The sequence below is a fragment of the Salminus brasiliensis genome, chromosome 11 (assembly GCF_030463535.1).
Source record: "Salminus brasiliensis chromosome 11, fSalBra1.hap2, whole genome shotgun sequence".
Lineage (NCBI taxonomy): Eukaryota > Metazoa > Chordata > Actinopteri > Characiformes > Bryconidae > Salminus > Salminus brasiliensis.
The window spans coordinates 9388430-9409928 of record NC_132888.1 but is presented as its reverse complement, the minus strand read 5'-3'; the positions used below and the strand labels follow the sequence as shown (position 1 = coordinate 9409928).

Here is a 21499-nt window from a genome sequence, read left to right as displayed (position 1 = left end):
AGCGTCGATGATTTACAACTTTTCCACATAATTAATTTTGAAGAGGAGTTCTGCTCATTTTCCATGTGCTCCGCCACTCTTGCTCGCCTTTTGCTGTTATGGATTTCGGTTGGGGATCTACTGAATTCCTCGAGCTTGAGATATCTCAGGTACTTAGCTGTAGACTAGCCATTTGTTTCTCAGACTAATGTCTGTTGTAGGGCTGGCCTGTATATGTTGTCCACACCAGTAAACCAGTTATGGGGTCACCAGTTGTGGATTCATAGTATTGAATTCTTAGAGTGTTGGTAGAAAACAGAAACTTGCTGGGTGCAAGGCGTGGGCTATAAAGCCCTGGGGGTATAAACCCCCCCGACGTTGAGGTGTGGAGCAGTGTACTCTATAGTGTTCTCTAGAATAACAGTGCATCATCCAGTATTTTTAAAACGAGTTGGAGAATTGGGGATGAGGTGGGGTGGTGATCATTCAACATCCTGACCTCACTAATGCTCTTATCACTGAATGCAATGAAATCCTCACAGCAGTGCTCCAAAAATGCTCCAAAATCTAGTAGAAAGCCTTCTTCTCTGGACAGTTGAGACAGTTACTCCAGCAAAAGCAGCATAAACTATTTTTAAAAACCCTTGATTTCAGAAGAAGCACTGAATTAACAGGTGTCCCAATACTTTTGTCCATATATATCTAAATGTCATCACTTGGCTAAGAGTTAAAAACTGATCAGTGTAGACTTTTTCCCCTAGACGTTGTAGCCATATTGCTACTTCCAGTGCTCCTTGTCAGCTCTATAGCTGCTTCGGGCTGACGAACAGAACTTGTACCCTGCACAGATTTTCACAGCTCTGCCCCCATAGAAAACCGTGCCAAACAAAGCATCTGGCAGTAAAATCATGTACCTGCTGTTTGATTTCTGCATGCTTGCTCAGGGCTAACAGGTCGTGAAGGAACAGAGAGAGAGAGAGAGAGAGAGAGAGAGAGAGAGAGAGACTTGCACAGAGAATGGGGAAAATGTGCAGATAAACAAATTCAGGTTCATGTTCTCATATTCCAGTCACTACATCGTTTGTGAATTTTGACAGCATTTGGACAGATGTTCTTCAAGATTCACCCTGAGGAACCTTGTTTTTATACCTTAATCCACAGAAATCACCCGTTAGTATTTCTACATAGACAATATCAACAAAAGTATTGGGACACCTGTTCATTCATTGTTTCTTCCAAAATCAAGGAAAAACCCTAACTCCCCAACTCATCCCAAAAGTAGTGGATGGAGCACCAACCATCATCCCAAAGAACGTAGTTTCTACATACAACTGTATTGAATTAATTGTGTTTTCATTGATTTACCAAATGTGTTATCGACTGTGACAACGATCCCCTCCATCTGTTACAGTTATTGAAACCATGTGTGGTTCCTAGTAGAGGTAGGAGTTTAGGATGGAGATGCTGTGCAGTTTTCGGAAAAACATCAGTGTTTGGTCATGAACGCTACAGTTCTCATAACTCCAGAGGCTTTCCAAATGAGCTCACAGGAGGAGCTTGTGTTTGTGATGGCTTCATGCTGTACATCTAAAGAGCTCAGCTTCTCAGTGCGCACTCCAAATGCTGGCCTGCTTCAGTTAAAGCCACAATCTGTAATTTGCAAATGTGTTTTCACTTAAACAATCTGTAATTTATAGTACACACGCTTGGTGAAGATGGTGATAATTAGCATACCTACAGTATGAGATGGCATTTATTTGGTTATTTACGTGTAATGCAGAGCTTACAAGCAATAAACGTTAGTACATGCAGTTTAGAGCCCTTAAAGGCTGTTATTAATGCTCTTGGTGTTTGCTTCTTGTATTCAGAGCTTGAGCTGCGTGAATGCTTAGGTCTGAACATGCCACTAATCTCTTACCACAGTGTTTCAGAAGATGCAGTGCTAGATCCTCCACTTTGTTCTCCTGGAATCCTTGAGAAGAGGCTGTCTGCTGACTATACTCTTAAAAACAAAGGTGCTTTCATTGGTTCTTCAAGCGATGTCCTACAAGAACCACTTTTGGTTTCATTAAGATGTTTTACGAATGTAAAAGTTCGGTCTCTACAAAGAAAGGAACCAAACATGGTCTTCTATGGCATCCCTCATAGAACCATGTGGTATCATGCTGGTATCTAGCTCTGATAGGACTGAATGTTTACACCACCTTCAGATGCCTACCACTGTCAGTCCATGAACACACACACACATATACTCTCGCTCTCTCACACACACATACACATACACCTTAAACTGGGGAGATAAAATGATCAAATTGGGCTTGGCAGGGATGCCCTCTCTTTGGTTCTTCACCTTTAAGGTCATGCTTTATTTTCTGTTCTGCTGTGAAGTTTCCACACACACACACACACACACAATTTTCAGCCCTGACCATGCCGGCTTCACCTTAGTCTGTCCAGTGAAGGTAGAGGCTAGGTTAACTCACCATGGCTTGAGGCCTCTCTTTGATGTGGAGTGTGTGTGTGGGAGAGAGAGCTCACCAAGAAAAGGGCATCAGAGAGAGAGAGAGAGAGAGAGAGAGTGCAGCAGGTGTTAGCCCCAGAGTACATGACTGTAGGCAGTGTTGGTTTACTGCCAAGCCTCTTGCTGTCCGGTGTTCTTGAGGCCCACCCCTGGGTTTATCGCGATTCTCCTCTCTCCCTCACTCTCCGCTGCTAATGAGAGGAGGATATCGATCCGCCCTGCAGACTTGCGGGCAGGTAGCTCATATCTCGAGCCCTCTGTACGTTAACAACAGAAAGGTATGGCAGGGGAGTCCCAGCGGATTCCCACAGAGCCGAGTGATTGGGAGTAGTTAGTGATGATGGAGTGGGGTTGGAAAGGAGTCAGGGAAGGAGGGAGGGAAGGGAAGAAGGTGAGAAGGAGAGAGGAAAGGATGGGCAGATGGAAAATCATTCTTGGTTGTGTTTGGAGAGGTTAGTTGTGAGGGATATATCAGTGCAAATATGTGTGTATTTTGTTCTGAAGTGCACCAGTGGTATTTAATAGTCAGAGAATTATGGGAAGCTCCGCCTCCTGGTGTTACAGTGTATCTTAGCATATTGTCTCTGTAATGCAAAATCCTTGTAGCTTTATTTTTGAGATTTTCCCTATAGTTCTTCCATACATTGTGGCCAATTTGCATGATGAACGGACCAATAGAAATGCTCCAAAATGACTTGGATGACTTAGAATCTTTTTACATTGACTGCCATTGAAAGTTAAGGTGTTTTTTTCCTTCTCCTGTAAAGTTGTTGTTTTGGAGATTTGGGCATTTTTTCATAATTTTTGTATGACTGTGATATGTATGCTGATTACCTCACTTTTGGATATGTGCCAGTTGAGCTTTCATAGTCATATCTGTCTGTTCATGTTTCATTTTCTAGCATGTGAAATTATATGGACTGCTTTTATTAGTTAGTAGACTTTCTAGCTCCTTAAAATCAAGATGAAATATATGAAATCATAACGTCATCATGAAGTTATTGCTATACTATAACATGTTATAGTATGGGGGTGTGGGGAGAGGAGAAGGAAGGAAACGAAGGAAAGTGATAGGATTGGTTAGTAGCAGCCATGCATGTCCTGCTCTGAGAAATCAATTTTAAGTCGTTCATAATTAGCTGATAAGTTGAACCAGGTGAGATAGAGAAATTACAGAAAACTAAGGCAACTAAGCTGCTCCAGAACCTGGTTTAAGATTCACTGTAAAAAGAATGTGCTTATGTTTGATTGACATCTGAACTGACAGTACATCGGTCTCGATTATAGTTTGTGAAGTATGTGAAGGAAAACCAAAAGAGCTCCTTCTTTCAATCCTCTCCTCACTGTAGTATGCACAGCAGACACTGTGTAGACAGCAGTCCAAGAGACTTTGGACAGTTCTGCTAAAATGCTGAGTGCAGCAAGGTTCACATCTGGGATCGATTGCATTCGTAGTTTTACATTCATTGTTCTTGATTAATTCTTTCTCCAGACCTGTTATTGTACTCTTGTCATCCCAATGCCCTGACCCTACTCATGACTTTGCATATTTGGCCAGTGACACTGGTACTTGCCTGGACTGAGAAATCGTTGTCTGGCGCAAAAGGCGTTCTGGAAGTCAGCTAGTAAGGCGCCATCTTCATAAACTAAAAGCCAGATCACCAGAGCAGTGTGCTTATTGGTTTAGTGGGCTCATCTAAGCAGATAAGTGCTGTGACTGGCATGTTCTTTAGAGTGGCACACACTATTTTGGCAAGGGTTTGTGGACACCTCTTCTAATGAATGCCTTTTTAAGCTATTTTAAGTTGCATCCATTGTTGGCACATGTGCAAATGCACACACACGATGGCTAAATAACCAGAAACAATGACCTAACACAAACGTTATCAGTCCTGCTCCTACAGAACCAGAGTTTGCATAGTGTAGGGCCTTCTAAACTCTGCAGGACTGCTCTGGTGTCCAAATGTTTGTAGACACCCCTTCTAAGGAACATTTTTAGTTTCATATGTACAAATTCACACACACAGCTCATCTAGTTACTATAGAGAGGTACTAATAGGCCAATAGAATAGAGCTCTCTGGAGCAGATAATCATGAACCTATTGGAACCATGCCTAATGCCAGGCATAGGCTGGATGGTACAAAGCCCCCAACATTGAATTGTGGAGCAGTGGAAATGGTGTTCCCAATCCAATACTTTTGAGATGAGGAGTTGGGGATGAGGTGGAGTGGCGATCATCCAACATCCTGACCTCAGTAACGCTCTTGGACAGTAGAGACAGTTACTCCAGCCAAATCATGATGGACTTTTAATAACCTTGAAACAATGAATGGGCAGGTGTCCCAATACTTTTGACCATATAAAGGTACATCTCACATACCCTTCCCGAGGATTAGCGCTGTCCTGTGGAAAAGGACCCAGACCAAAACCTATGTACCTATGTACTTGTGCACGTGCCAGCCTTGGGTTTTGATGTGCTTTTTGAGCAAATCCTCCAGTTCCCCAATGGCTCCAGAGGAATACTCCAGGAGACTTCTGTGGATGCTTAGTGAAATCTTTTCATTTCCGCTGAACAGACCTCATTTGATCAAGCCGCCCTGGACTGTGTGTGGTATTCGGTCTTCATTTTCATTAATGTCGGAGGCACGGCAAAACGAATCTCATTTTAATTTGACATTTCTGCATCTGTTTTCAATTTCGCCAGAGAAGCAGCAGGGAAGTTGTAGGAAGAGCCGATGCTTATCTGTGCTGGAAGCACTGGGAAGGCTACAAGCTGGGGTTCCTTTTTGCCTTTCTGTAGAGAGAGATCCATGAGAACCGGTGGATTTGTGGGGCCCAACAGCGGAGAATGCCACTCTGGTGCTGCAGGAGCATTCATCACGTTGGCACATCACGATCATGGAAACTGGCAGTTGGTCTTGATTCCAGAGCTTATTAGGAAAGGAAAAGGGAACGGCAAATGTAAAACTGGATGAGGTTAAATGAGCTACATTATGAGGAGCAACCACACACACATTGTGCACACACTGGAATACCAACAACTACAAACTCGTCAAGCTAATAATAGTCTTGGAAGCCATCTCTCTCTCACTCTCTCTCTCGCTCGCTCTCGCTCTCGTCAGTGATCCTTCGTTTCTGAAGGGAGGTGGGGTGGAGGAATGCTGCTTTAATAAGAGCTGGAGGAGGCAAAGAGATCCCGCTGTGAGCGCACACAAAGTTTATAACCACCACATTGCTTCTCTGCCATTCTGCTCTGTAGGCATATGACAGGGCACAGCTAGAGACAATACACACACATACAAACACACACAGCTTTGGTTTTATACAATGTCAGGACATGATTAAGATATATATATATATATATATATATATATATATATATATATATATATGTCCATGATACCTATATATATATATATACCCAAATGGGGTGTTCCAGGTATGCAGTGGTCAAAAGTGCTCCAAGGAAGGACAGCTGGCATCAGGATCTTGGGAGCCCAAGTTTCATTAATGTGCTTGAGGAGCGAAGGCACATCAGACAGGTCTTGTGGGGTGTTCCAGATATGTAGTGGTCAGTATCTACTAAAAGTGCTCCAAGGAAGGACAGCTAATGAGCTGGCATCAGCATATTGGGTGCCCAAGTTTATGCAATTCATTAATGTGCTTGAGAAGTAAAGTCAAGTCAAGTGGGTTTATTGTCATTTCAACTACATACAGAGTACACAGTGAAACGAAACAACGTTCCTCCCGGACCATGGTGCAACATAGACAGTGCATACAAGACACAAGTGCAACACAAACAAACAAGTGCGGACAGACAACACAGTACAGACAGAGGATAATAAAGGCTAGCTCATCTGCTTTGATCCCACAGAAGAAGAAAAAAATTACCACTGGCTATGTCTTGTAGAGTCCATGTCTCGATGGGTCAGAGCTGTTTCTGTTTACAGTATGGAGAAATCCAAAGCAAAGGACATCACCACATTCACCTTTATCCTGGTATATGTCAGAAAACAGGCCTCTTTAAACACCTGTAGAAGAGCTTGACTGGTCTGCACTAGTCTCGGCCAGTCTTCAAGATAGATGTATATCCATGACCATTATGGTGATTTATAAAGCCAGTGACGGTGTCAGGTAAGGATAAGACAGGGAGCTAAAGAGAGCAGGAGGATTGGTTTTACTCCCTGCACTCCCAGAACACTTTCCCTCTTACCGAGGTTCGGATGCTGTTCCCTTTTTTCGGCTTAAAGTGGTGGTGGGAGAGCTGTTACAAGGAGCAGAAAGTGGGATCTTATGGCCAATTAAGTGCTTAAAGGCTTGAAGGAATTTGCAGGCAGTCAGGAGTTCAGGTTACTTGGAGAACGCCTCGCTTTGATCTGAGACAGAGGATGGTGGAGGAGACGGGAGCAGGACCAGGGGCGTGAGAGGAAAGCTCCAGTAAAAGCTGAGGACTCCACAAACAGGGAGATCTTTTGTTGTTGTTGTTGTTGTTTTTGTTTGCATTGTGCTTTAAAAGATGACTGTGTTAATGCAAATGCAGCCTCAGTGAGATCCCACTGTTCCACTTAAAAAAATGCTCTCTCATCTCAATGGAGGGGAGAAATGCTGGCGCTGCACTTTTAATGGAGCCCCAAGTTGCATAAAAACAACTTGGGGTTTATGTGTATGTGTGTAAGACATTTGCTACATATAGGCTGGCCTAAATAACACTGCTAAAACTGGCAAAGGCGAGTAAGTCTAAAAGGAGGGAAATTAGCTAATAGGTAAGCTCCAGTTTATGTGGCTTAGCAGGCCTAGTGAAAATCCTGAGAATTGTAAGTTGTGTGTATCGTTTTCACTAGAATTCCTGTTCTTCAGTTCTGCAGTGTTGTAATCTATCATAACAAGGAAAGTATGGGAGAAAAAGAGCCTTAATTTGAAGCACGAAGCAGAATCCCTGAAGTTCATGCTCCTTTGTTTGTCTTTTCGCAGTTCTCCGTGATGACTTCAGGCAGAACCCCAGCGATGTGATGGTAGCAGCAGGCGAGCCAGCAGTGATGGAGTGCCAGCCCCCTCGTGGTCATCCAGAGCCCACCATCTCCTGGAAGAAAGACGGCGTCAGTGTAGACGACAGAGATGAACGCATAACGGTGAGTCAGAAATCATGCTGTGTGTTTCTACAGTACTGTGCAAAAGTCTTTCTAAGGACATCTGAGAAAGTCATGAGGAAAGCCGGACAGGGAGATGTTTGAGTGCTTGGAAAAACACTTGCATTAGAATAAACGAGAGAGAAACGATGAGAGCTCTCGAAGATAACGGGATGTTAGAAACGTCAAACCATCCAGACGTAGTGCTGGCTGAAGTCGAACCACTCACAGGCTGATAAGGCTGATGAGCTCAGTGATTGCAGCTCCTCATGTCATTTAAATGACTTCTAATTCCTTAAAAGTAATACCTCCACCACGTTCAGTGTGCACTGCACAGTGTTCATAGGGGCCCTATGGATTAATCAGCCACCAACAGACCAACGAAAGTGAGATGAAGCTCTATTTCCCTTCAAGAGTCCTCACTGTAACAAAAATCCACAAGCTGTATGAACAAGAGTGAGAGCGAGAGGCAACAATCAGGGCAGCTGAACCACTGTCTGTATCTATGATCTGCAGTGTGCACTTACAGAGCACTTTATTAGGAAGACCTGAATGCCTGTGCATTCATGCACTTATCAAATCAGCCAACTGCATGGCAGCAGTTCAGTGCATATCATGCAGATATGAGCCGGCAGCTCCATGTAACGTTCACATCAACCGTCAGAATGGAGAAGAGCGTGATCTCAGTGATTTTGAGCGTGGCATGATTGCGGTGTCAGAACTGGAGGTTTGAGTATGTGTAGAACTGCTGATCTCCTGGGATTTTTTAGCACCACAGTCTCTAGAGTTTACTCAGATTGACATGATCTGCATGATCTGACATATTGTCGTCGCCATGCAAAAAGCATGTATCTCCATGCCGATTTGCCTTTCAGCAGCCAGTAGATAGATGATGCTCTCTTCCCTTATCACTCTTAAGTGATGTTTTCCAGCAAAGGCGTTTGTTAGCTGGTGTGGTAGAGCTGAGGGGAGCTGGGGAACTCGAGCTTTCTTCCGAGCCTGTCGGCTGCCTGGCAGTTTCGTATTGATGGCCGTTCTAAAAGAGGCAGTGGCTGACAATACCCTTCTAGTGTTGGGTTAGTGTCATGCTAGTGCTAAGGAGAGCTATTAATGGGTGGGTTAATTGGCAGCACCAAATTGGGGGAAAAAAGGGGAAAGATTAAATAAAAAAATAATAATAAAGTAATACACCTTTCAGATTATTTGTCTTATGGTATTATCTTAACCATTTCCAAACCTCAATTTCTATTTTTACACAACATAGCTTTTTTGACACACCCCCCCAAAAAATAAATAAATAAATAAATAAATTTACAATTTTAAAAACAAATAGTTTTTACAGCAATTTACTAACTGTTTTATTTAAAACATACATGGAGGGCAAACAGTGCTGCACAGCTACAAACATTTTCACAGCCATGGCATTTGACAGCAATATTTTTATTGATTAGCAAATGTTCTTAATAACACTAGTTCTATGCACTATGTCTTACCTGAGGACTTTTATTGTGCCATTTTCTTTTTGGTACAACATTATGGTGCTAAACCCAGGCTCAGTCATACTCTGGTCTCTTGTGTGTGGGATGTTATCCACTATGTATGCCTATGTTTTACATAGTGCTGTGTGTTTCTTCTCCTGCAAAGCTAATAGTCATAATTCACAACTCTGGCCAAATTTCTTGCTGTTTCACCATTTTGCTCTGTTTTCACAAAGATAACACTGTCAAATGTTAACATTCTCACTACAAGCAGAACTAATCACACACTCCATACAGGCTGTACTAAATCAGGCCTCCAGGCACTGGTTCCCAGATAAACACCGGTGGATCTTTCTGTGTCCAGATAATCCTGTGAAACTGTACAAATTGAAGGCCCAGAACTGCAAATTGCAGTAGCCCTTTCATTTAACAGATGTGGAACGTTTAGTCCTGAACCATTACTCAAGCAGAAGAACACTGACTGGAGGTCCTGAGCTCCTGAGTGTTTAAGTGGTGTAGTGGTCTTGAAGAATGAATGGGACACATTCATCGGTGTGCGAGAGCACAAGCAATAGGAGTTGGTCTCAGCAACTGAAAAGTTCCTTTTGCTGATTAAATACAGTGTTTCTGAATCCGGACCACCAATTAGTTTGTTTTAATTAAGTGTGTGAGAAACGGAGTCATGGAATCAATCACAGCTCGTTTTTTATTAAAAGAGTGTGCGAGAGAGAGAGAAAGAGAGAGAGAGAGAGAGAGAGACCTTGGTGAGTTCAGCATGGCCCTGACAAGATGTAGAGTTCCTTTCATTTATTTATAGGGGATTAAGGAAGAGGTGCTTTGGGGGTTGTTATCTTTAATCAGGCTGCTGGCAGTATGAGGGAAGATTCAGGCTCAGCCCTTCGTGGCTGACAAAAGTGGATTTAGAGTAAGCTCAGCAGTTCCCAAAGGAGCAGGATGTTGGAATTTAGGTACAATTTGCACATCTTACTTTAATGACTTTAGATGTAGCCCGGCTGATTGGGCTCTGTGTGTGGGTGTGAGAGAATGGGCTGGTAGCCTGTGAATGCTAGGGCTGTCACAATTACTTGATTCGGCTCAGTTAGGCAATACCACAACTTATTAGCCATAACATTAATACCACCTGCCTAACAGAACCCACCACAACAGAACTGATCATTTGAGGCATGGACTCCACAAGATATCTAACAGCGCCCTGGGTTATCTAAAAGATTCTTCATGTCCTGTTAATGGTGAGGTGGGGCCTCCGTGGATCACATCAGTGGGTTTTAGGTGCTCATGGCCCTGTTGACTGTTCACAGGTGTACTGCCTTTGGCAGGCACTGCTCTACTGTGTACTGGGAACACCCCACAGGACACCCCTGGTGACATGCTCTGACCCAATCATCACAGTCTGGCTCTTGTCAAGGCAGCTTAGGTTCTTACGCTTGCCCATTTTCCTTCTTTACCTTCAAGTACTGACTGTTCACTACAGTGAGTCCAAGAAGTATTTGATCCCTTGCTGATTTTCTTTGTTTGCCCACTAATAAAGACACTATCCTTCTGCACTTTTAATGGTAGATATATTCTAACATGGAGAGACAGAATATCAAGACAAAAATCCAGAATATAATTTTAAAGAATATATTTTAATTAATTTGTATTTCAATGAGGAAAATAAGTATTTGATCCCTCTTGCCAAACACACTCAATACTTAGTGGCAAAGCCTTTGTTTGCAAGCACAGCGGTGAGACGTTTGTTGTAGTTAACCACAAGTTTAGCACACACACCAGGGGGAATTTTGGCCCACTCTTCTTTGCAGATCCTCTCTAAATCATGAAGGTTGGTGGGCTGTCGCTTGGCAACTCTGACCTTCAGCTCCCTCCATAGATTTTCGATCGGATTGAGGTCTGGCGACTGGCTGGGCCACTCCATGACCTTAATGTGATTTTTCTTGAGCCAATCCTTTGTTGCCTTTGCTGTATGTTTAGGGTCGTTATCATGTTGGAAGACCCAACCACGGCCCATTTTCAGATCCCTGGCAGAGGGGAGGAGGTTGTCCCTCAGGATTGTGCGGTACATGGCTCCATCCATCTTCCCAGTGATGCGGTGAAGTAGCCCTGTACCCTTGGCAGAGAAACACCCCCAAAACATTATGCTTCCACCTCCATGCTTGACGGTGGGCACAGTGTTCTTGGGGTCATAGGCAGCATTTTTCTTCCTCCACACATGGCGGGTGGAGTTGAGGCCAAAAAGTTCAATTTTGGTCTCGTCTGACCACAAAACCTTCTCCCAATAACTTGGTTCATCTTTCAAATGATCATTGGCATACTTGAGGCGCGCCTCCACATGTGCTCTCTTCAGCAGGGGTACCTTTCGGGCACTGCAGGATGTGAATCCATTGTTGCGCAAAGTGTTGCCAATTGTTTCCTTGCAAACTGTGGTCCCAGCTGCCTTCAGGTCATTTGCTAACTCCTGCCGAGTGGTTGCAGGACGATTTCTGACTGTTCTCAGCATCATTGCCACCCCACGAGGCGAAATCTTCTTTGGAGCACCGGGCCGAGGTCTGTTGATTGTCATGTTATACTCTTTAAACTTTCTGATAATTGCACCAATAGTTGTTACTTTCACATCCAACACCTTACTAATCTTTTTGTAGCCCATTCCAGCTTTGTGAAGGTCAACAATTCTGACTCTGAGGTCCTGTGACAGCTCTTTGGTTTTACCCATGTTGGAGACTTGAAATCTGTGTGATCTGTCTGATTCTGTGGACAGGTGTTTTTCACACAAGTGATTAGTGAGAACAGGTGGCTTCAGGTCAGGTAACAAGTTGATTGGGAGTGTCTAACTGGTCTGTAAAAGCCAGAACTGCTAATGAATACTAAGGGATCAAATACTTATTTCACTCCATGAAATACAAATCAATTAATATATATTCCTTAGATTTATTTTCTGGATTTTCTTTTTAATATTCTGTCTCTCCATGTAAGAATACATTTACCATTAAAAGTATAGAATGATCATGTCTTTATTAGTGGGCCAACGAAGAAAATCAGCAAGGGATCAAATACTTCTTGGACTCACTGTATATCCACCCCCTTGTCAGATTTTTTTCTTCATTCATTTAAAATGCAGGGCATGTTTTATTTATGTGGGACAGACCTCCGCATGTTGCAAGACAGGTGGGCAGCCACTTGAGTGATGTCGTTGCTGGTGGCTGTTCAGTTGATAGACCTCATAAGCACTTATACTGTACATCATGCAAACTATGATTTAATGAATGTGCACAAACATAGACTCACTCAGCAGAACAGCTAAGGGTTCCTAATGAGAGAAACAGCTGAGGTGGGCTTACTCCAGCAGGTCAAAACCCAGCCGCTTTACCAGAGAACGTGCCGGAATGCGCCATGCTGGCTTTGACTGTCCAGCCCCCCTCCCACACCGGAGGGGGATTTGCCTTTTTTATTGTGTTCTAGTGTGGCGCCTGATAAAAGCGGACACTAAACCACATGGATGCTCACATCTCACACACACACAGCTGCCCTCCTTCCACCCTCCACTGCTGGTAAAATGTGATGACGCAGTGGGATGCGCTCTGGTGTAGCATGAGCTGGGAAGGCTGTAGTGTTTTATTGAGCCTGTCTTTGTAGCAGCACGGAAAATTGCATTCACACCTGTGCTAAAACAAGCCTCCAGGGAAGGGTGAATGAAAGTGTGGTGCAGTTTGAAATCAGAGGACATTTGGGAAGTCATAACATACTGGTGAGACCAATAAGTGGCTGTGACACAACACAGACACACTGCTTACCGAGGGCTCTTGAAGCTGAGGCTAGTCAGTCTATATGTTTCTGAGACATACGGAAGGTATGAGACCAGTCTTTCTTTCTGGATGGTGATCCTGAAATCCCTGAGTATGGCCAGAGGCTCCTACTGGTTTGAATGGACCCACATGACCAATAGAAATGCTACAAAATGAATTGGAATAAAATAGTTTTGCATTGACTTCCATTGGGAATCCAGAACAACAGCATTAATGAGGTCAGGATGATCACTACCCCACCTTATCTTCAACTCCCCAACTCATCCCAAAAGTACTAGATGGAGCACCATCCATCATTCCAGACAACACAGTTCTTTCACTGCTCCACACCCCAATGCTGGTGGGCTTTATACCCCTCAAGCCCATGTCTGGTATTAGGCAGCATGGTGTCAATAGGTTCATGTTTATCTGCTCCAGAGAGTCCTATTCTATTGGCAGTACTTCTCTATAGGGACTAGGCAAACCACAAAAGCTTAAAAATAGTTTCGTAAATACATAACTATTCATTAAATTAAATGAAATTAAACATTAAATTACATTAACTTCACATTAAAATAAATAAATAAATACTATAGATTGTATCAAATATGAAAAGTATTTAAAAAGTAAAAAGAAATTATGATATCTATGATACTTACCTGACTACTCTACTGCTATCACTTTACCTGCCTGACTGAGCTTTACCTGCTTTATTCTGCTTTTTATGTTTAATTACAAGCATTTACATGATATTTTAGACTAATATTACTACAGAATAGGATTATCATCATGTTTGCTGTTATACAAAAACCTAATTTGAACCAATTAATCCAAGTCACATTATGTCAAAAAGTAAAAAATGTTTTTCTCTGATATCTGATCTAGTATTGTGAATACCCCCCCACTAGTGCTGATGGGTGTCAGATTGGAGCCGTCTGTGTAAATATTCTAGCGTTTGCATTGTGTATTGTGTTGTACTGATTATTTGGAAACTTGAGTAACTGAAGCACAGACAGTCCTGACGACAGCCATTATAGCACTTAGCACCAGATGTGGTGCATTGTCTGAGAAGCTTTTGCTGGGAATTACAGAGTGATTTTGTGCTTGCTGAATACCGCAGGTCCTCAAAGTGCCATGCGAGTGTGTGAACTCCACTCTGACTCCACTCTGAGTGCCATGCGAGTGTGTGACTGTTTCTACATTATCAGCATGACCAAATGACAGCAGACAAAAGCAGTGAGGATAAAGCTATCCCCTTGCTGTTGCTAGCACAATACCCAGCCTGCGGGTGCTCTTAGAAACAGCTCCCCCCCCCAGTGCTCCTAGAGGGAGGTCGGGGTGCAGCTCTCTCATTCTGGGCTGATTGAAAAGGTGCTGCCTGGCTTTTTCTCCTGTTTTGGGCCTAAAGGTAGGCACTTGGGTGTAAAATAGGCTAGGTATATACACACACACACTCACACACAGTAGAATAACGGTTCACACTCCATCATTTTGATAGCCTAGTTGAAAATAAACGGTTCAGCATGAATCATGCTTCCTCTGTTGGCTCTGCGTCCTGGTTTTCATATCCTGGGCTCCAAGTCAACAAGCTGAAAATTGACACACTTCTTACTGACCTTTAGCCATTGCTCACCAGCTCCATCTGTCCGGCTTCTCTCACTCTTTTATTGCTCTCTCTGTCTCCCCCAATTAGGAACAAGCCGTGTGATGACATGATATGTTATAATCATCAGGAGAAGTTGTAGCAATATGCTTTTCCGAGTGTAAAATGGGTTACTGGGTACACTGAACGACATCATGGATCATAGGTAAAGAGATTAGACCAATTACTAAGAGCCTGGAAACAACAACAACCTAATTGTAGCTGTAAGGAGCTAGCTGGATTGCATTATTAGGGGTGTCGCAATGCTTATATTAAAATAATTTATATAAGCATTCCTATAAGCATATAATTCCTATAAGCATATAAGCATTCCTAATAAGCTAATAATTCCTAATAGCTCTGTTAATTAAATACAGTTAGACTTTTTACAGTAAAGGTATTTGTGATCTAAGGCAGGTTGTCAGAATTTAAAAATAAATTAAAATAATTTATATAAGCATTCCTATAAGCATATAATTCCTATAAGCATATAAGCATTCCTAATAAGCTAATAATTCCTAATAGCTCTGTTAATTAAATACAGTTAGACTTTTTACAGTAAAGGTATTTGTGATCTAAGGCAGGTTGTCAGAATTTAAAAATAAATTAAAAACAAAGAATTTCATAACTAAATTATATATATATATATATACATATATATATATATATATATATATATACACACATATCATTTTTTTTTCTGTTATAGATACATTGATAGGAAGAACTTTGACCTTTATTGATTCTGGGAGAAGATGCAGATGATTCGAGGCTGATAATTAAAGGCTAATTCGTTTTCAGTTACACATTTTTGCAAAGTGTATTATTCTTAATTAAAATATTTTATTTTATTTTATTGTTTTTTGTTTCTAAATAAAGAAACAAAAAATAACTATTACTATTAAAACACATGTTGTCTTGGTAGAATATTGCTTGTTTATCTTTTTATGCAATAATGTATAAGAAAAATGTTATAAAAAAATTGCCATTTCTTTATGGTAACTGTATCTTCACAATACATCATATTCTGGAATTTGTCATTGTTGTTATGTCATTATAGCCCATGATCAGAATTTATTATTTTATTTTCTATTAATTATTTGTTGTTTGCTCCATTTTTTTATATATATGATCACATATTTTTAAATATATATATTCAACAGTGCAAAAGTATACAGTACACAACTGCTGTGTTGCTTCTACAGTTATAGTATTGTAATACGTAATCCCTTAAAATACAAATTCTCACATATTGCTCACTTTAATCTCTCTCTCTCCTTCTTTCTCTTGCTCTCTCTCGTCTCTCCTCGTCTCTCGCTACTCCCCTGACCCCTTATCTGCTTTGCAAGCTGTGTGCCATTTTAGCCACCAAGTCCCAGTTCAAACAAACAGTAACATAATGACACTTCAAACCCTCTCCAGCACGGTGGGGTGCCTTAAATAAACTCCCCCTGCTTCTTCCGGCCTCCCCCCACCGCTTTGTTTAAAGGCTCTTTTCCACCATTAATATTAAACAGAGAGGCAGCAGGCTCCAGGAATGCTTCAGAAGCATTCAGAATGTGTCCGGTTTGGAAGGGTTTCAAAATGTCCCATGACGTGTAAATGTGGCTCGGGTATGAAGTGCCCTTGCCGAAAAAAGAAAGGGGAAGAAGTGTTGTTGTTTACGCCGGATGTGAAAATATGAGAATTACTCTTATGCATAATTTACCTAGTGGGAGCTCCAACTCCCCAACTCGTCCCAAAAGCTTTGTCCTTATACCCCTTTAGCCCATGCTGGCATTAGGCATGGTGCAGGTACATCTGTGGCAGCAATGAATACAACTTAAATATGCCAAATGCGTTCCTTAGAAAGGGTGTCCACAAACATTTGGACACCAGGGCAGCCCTGCAGAGTTTAGAAGAGCTCTTCAGTTCTGTAGGAGCAGGACTGATAGTGTTAGGTCATTGTTTCTGGTTATTTAGCCATCGTTCATGCATTCCAGACGGGAGTGTAGTTAGTTCCCCGTTGGCACAGACAGCCTCAGCGCTGACCACACTGGTTCACGCTCAATGAGACATGACATGGCATGCCATAAAGTGAACCCACATGTTGACCTGTTTAAGTGCAGGCAGGTAGGGGGCCGTCTGCCCACTGCCAAGTTTTGCTTCCCATCATTGACTCTCGCCGTGTGGTCCCTCTAATACAGGGATCAGTTTCAAGGTGTGTGTGTGTGTATGTGTGTGCATGTATGTATGTATGTATGTGTGTGTCAGGTAAAGGAGGACCCTGCACTGCCTTCATGAGTGCCTCAGAACAAAGCAAGGCCCCCTGACCTGTAATCAGATCTTTGGGAATATATAAGCACACCCCTACACACACACTTTGCAATGCGTGTGGATGCTGTCACACAAAACCTTGTATGTCAGCTTCGACCATTTTTCACCTTTGACCTAATTAAGATCTGGGTCAGAATTTATGATCAAATAGAAATGCTCCAAAATTGTATATATATATATATATATATCATTTTTTTTATTTTTTTATATATAATTAAAGATAAATCAGGACAAAAAGCTCCTTATCTGGGCAGTAATTGAGTTTATTTGCTCATTAAAACGCTGATGATAGAATCAATACTAATAACATTTGCTACAGAAACTCGTGGCTTTTCATCACAGTGTTCATTAAAACATCTATAAAGTTATCCTCATAGAGTCTAGTATAGAGTTAGAGTTGTTCTCCAGCACCTGGTTTGGTAAATCAGAGCTTAATGATGGCAAATCAGGTGAGCTGCTGCTGCTGCTGCTGCTGCTGCTGCTGCTGCTGGAATTGAACACACCCATGCTGTGTTGGCTGGACAGAGGGGCATCCAGGAGAAACCTGGAACCAAGCTCTGTTCTTCAGACTAGCTCACAAGATCTACTTTTTTCAGAATGAGAAACGTTTGTTCCATTTCACTGGATTTATGTTGACCTGCATCTGTTCTGATGGGATCTGAAGCTTCTACAGGAAAAACTCTCTTATTGCTGTGATTAATGTTTATAAATAAAATGCTTAGGTGCCTAAAACTTACTACTTACTACAGTACTGTAAGTCTTAGGTCATTAAAAAATGATTTATCCTGGTGAGACATTGCTCATCTTTATATTAGTTGGTGTAGATTATGTGATTTCTGTGTTTTATGTATTTTTATTGGATGTTTTGTTATATATAACTATATTTAGTTTATTTACTTACTTATATAGTCTTTTAACCTTGTTAATGCCCTCCAATCTTACTGCAGATACGGGGTGGAAAGCTGATGATCACCAACACGCGGAAGAGTGACGCTGGAAAGTACGTGTGCGTGGGGACCAACATGATGGGTGAACGTGAGAGCGAGATCGCTGAGCTCACTGTTCTGGGTACGTACCGGTTTTAAAGACACAGTAAAGGTCAGAGGAGATTGTACAATAAATCGTATACAGGTTAACTGCTCTATTCTATAGGCCTGAATTACTCCAAGAGCATTTAACCCCCCTGAAAGTGTAAAAGCCCACTCTTCAATTCCTCAGTTCAATGTACAAACCGTTCTAGTCCATGGCCAACACAGCTGCTTCAGGCTGTTCATCTCTGACCCTGCATGTTCCAGAGAGTCCACCCTGTTTTCAAAGCTTCCACATGGAAAAAGCTCTGAGTGCTATTGAGTTCAGTCGTGAGTAATTACAGCCAGTGATCTCACTGAATTCTGCATTCAGCATATACATACACGTTAATGTGCAGCAGACACATACAAGCACATCTGTACACACATATGTAAGCACACACACACATGCAGAGAAACACTCACTATCTCACACACACATACACACGCACATACACACACACACCACCAGCTTGTTTGTTTACATGCAGGGGAGTGTTAGAAATGGAGCAGATGTTGTGAGTTTACTTGCTCGTCTCCATGACAAGCTGAAGATGTCATTGACCCTCTTAAAGATACACACACCATGCTGATGCTTTTGCTCTTTATGCACGTACACGCAGACACACACACACACACAATGTAAAGATTTGAAATCATAAAAGTGCAAAATGAGAGTTTGTGCACACTGTTTGTACATGAATAGTATCAATACTGGATTCCAGCTCTGGGTTATTGATCACATGGTTGTGGGTTCAATACCCGCATCCACAAAGCTGCCACTGTTGGGCCCTTGAGCAAGGCTCTTTACCCTCTCTGCTACTCCAGGGGTGGCGTAGCATGGCCGATCCTATGTTCGGCAGATCATTTTTAAAAAAATAAAACAGAATGCAATCAAATCCTCACAGCAATGCATAGTAGATGTATAGTAGAAGGCTTTCCCATGACAGTTACTCATACAAAAGCAGGATAAACTCTTTTTAGTATCTTTGATTATGAAAGAAAAGTTGAATGAGCAGGTGTCCCAATACTTTTGTCCATATAGTGTATATACATGAACACTGTCAGTGTTTGGCCTTATTTTCCAGCATAGCCCCTTTCTTGAAATTCTGTCAAGTAGGCCTTTGTGCTGATGCTGAAATAGGTCAGGCCTATTTTCCTGGAAGCTTTGCTAAGACAATGGCAGTGAGATAAAAGGAGAAATGCTGTGGAAGGGCAGTGTTGTGGAAAATCAGAAAGCATCCTGGATAGAAGAGAGAGAGAGAGAGATTTCGTTTAGTAAGATGTGTAAGTAAGATGTGTTGTCTGTAAGCCTGAGACACGTACACAAAACAAAACAATAACAAATGTATTCATTTATTTATGCTTCTGGTGTCGAGGGTGATAACTGTGTTCACACCTGCCCAAATGAATCGCACCAAGGGTGAGAATGAACCAGGGTCCTATTTAACCGGACTGAAAAGTGCAGGTGTAAAATTCCCCAAAGAACCCTTTGTAGCATCTGTATTTGTAATAGTGTTAATGCTAGTGTGTGTGTGTGTGTGTGTGTTTGTGTGTTCAGAGAGACCCAGTTTTGTGCGCAGGCCGAGCAGTCAGTCTGTGCTGGTGGATCAGAGCGTGGAATTCAGGTGTGAAGCTCAAGGAGACCCCGTCCCCACCGTCCGCTGGAGGAAAGAGGATGGAGAGCTGCCCAAGGGCAGGTATGAATCCCTCCGTGTGTGTATGTATGTACACTGATCAGCCATTACATTAGTACTGCTGACAGAAGAAATGAGAATAGAGCATTGGTTATCGTCATCTACAGTGGCATCTGTTAAGAGTTGGCTATATTAGGCAGCGAGTGAACAGTCAGTTCTTGAAGGTGATGAAGGTGTTAAATGCAGGACAATTGAGCAAGCATAGGACACTTAGACAAGAACCAAACTGTGATAGCTAGACGACTGGATCAGAACATCTCCAAAACATCATGCAGTCTTATGAGTATGCAGTGGTCAGTACCTAGCAAAAGTGCTCCAAGTGAAGGACAACCTGTAAACCAGAGAAGAGGGTCAAGGGCGCCTAAGGCTTACTGGTGTTGTCCATGGAGGCCCCACCTCACAACCTACAGGACTTAACGGTTCAGCCTCTAACGTCTTGGTGTCAGATCTATGCCTCGAATGGTCAGAGGGATTAGGTGGTACTAATGTTATGGCTGATTAGTGTTACAACATAAGTTTCTTGTCAAAATTAAATTTAATTGAATTGAAAGTGTAATTGAATTCTTTATTAACTATTATGTGTGTGTGTGTGTGTGTGTGTGTGTGTGTTCAGGTTTGAGATCCGGGACGACCACACGCTAAAGCTGAAGCGGCTGAGCTCAGCAGATGCGGGCTCTTACACCTGCCTGGCTGAGAACATGATGGGGAAAACCGAGGCCACAGCCACCCTCACTGTCCACGGTGAGAGCATCTCCACTCTTTCCACACTTCCTGTTGTCTCTGAGGAACTGCACTGTATATAGTAGTACACTAGTACAGTATACTGTATATCATCACTACCCAGAAAATGCATGCATCATATCTATTTTCGTTTTAATTGGCCCCAATTTATATTACCTTGTTGGACTAACTGTCCAGGGAAGGCTCGATTGCTGTGAGGATTTGATTGCAACAACAGCATTAGGGAGGTCAGAATGTTGGATGATCACCACCCCACCTCATCCCCAACTCTATCCAATAAAAGTATTGGATAGAGCACCAACCATCATTCCAGGGACCACTGTAGCTCCACTGCTCCACAGCCCAATGCTGGGGGCTTTATACCCCTCTAGCTCACACCTGGCATTAGACATGGTGTCAATAGGCCGTCTAATGCATTATCTCCAAAATGTAAACTTTATAGAAGAAGGAAAAAAACATCTTAAGGCCTATGAATGGAAGTCAAGGTAAAAAGATTTTATGCCAAGTCATTTTGGAGCATTTCTATTGGTCCATTCTTCAGGACATTTTGGACTAATGTAAAGAACAGCAGCCGGATTCACATCATGTCTAAAAGTGAAAAATGGAGATGCATGTTTTTTTTGTTATTTTTAAGTATAAGCAGAGTTTCCTCTGGAGACTAATGGGAACATGTCATTTACACTCCCCTATCCTCCCTGTTAAAAGTTAGCTGGAGGTTGTGAAGGATATCCCAAAATAGAGCCCGGCTCCTCCTGCTGCCTCACTGTCATTATTTGGATGTTAGGAATAAATCTGTAATGTGGGCTGATTTATTAATGTGCATCTGATAGAAACTGCACCATTGATATAAATGGACCAGGCTGCACTCCAGCTCCATTGTGTCCCTGCAGCATTGTTTTCCAGTGACTGTGCTGTCTGACTCCTGGTAAACCCTCTTTGAGTCACAGTGATACTCTCTGATGAAGATAAACAGGAAGACATTTGTGAAACTTGTCTCCCTAATGTTTCCACCCTGACCTCAGAGCTTGGAGTTCAGTTCTGCTCTGTCAGCTTTGAGAGCTAGATAAGAGCATGAGCCTGGTATGAATAGTCACACTGCAACAGGACGTGGAGGGTAAGCCCCTCTCAATGTGG

At 42.3% G+C, this 21499-nt stretch overlaps 1 protein-coding gene across 7 annotated transcripts in view; it reads left to right on the top strand.

The window, feature by feature from the left end:
* robo1 (roundabout, axon guidance receptor, homolog 1 (Drosophila)) overlaps positions 1–21499 on the top strand; it is a 314173-nt gene that overhangs the window by 239853 nt on the left and 52821 nt on the right. For all 7 annotated transcript variants that reach the window (XM_072691599.1, XM_072691600.1, XM_072691598.1 and 4 more), the window contains 4 exons: positions 7473–7630; positions 17808–17928; positions 19489–19627; positions 20238–20365. In XM_072691599.1, the coding sequence (XP_072547700.1) occupies positions 7473–7630; positions 17808–17928; positions 19489–19627; positions 20238–20365 (546 nt within the window). The remainder of the gene's footprint in view (positions 1–7472; positions 7631–17807; positions 17929–19488; positions 19628–20237; positions 20366–21499) is intronic.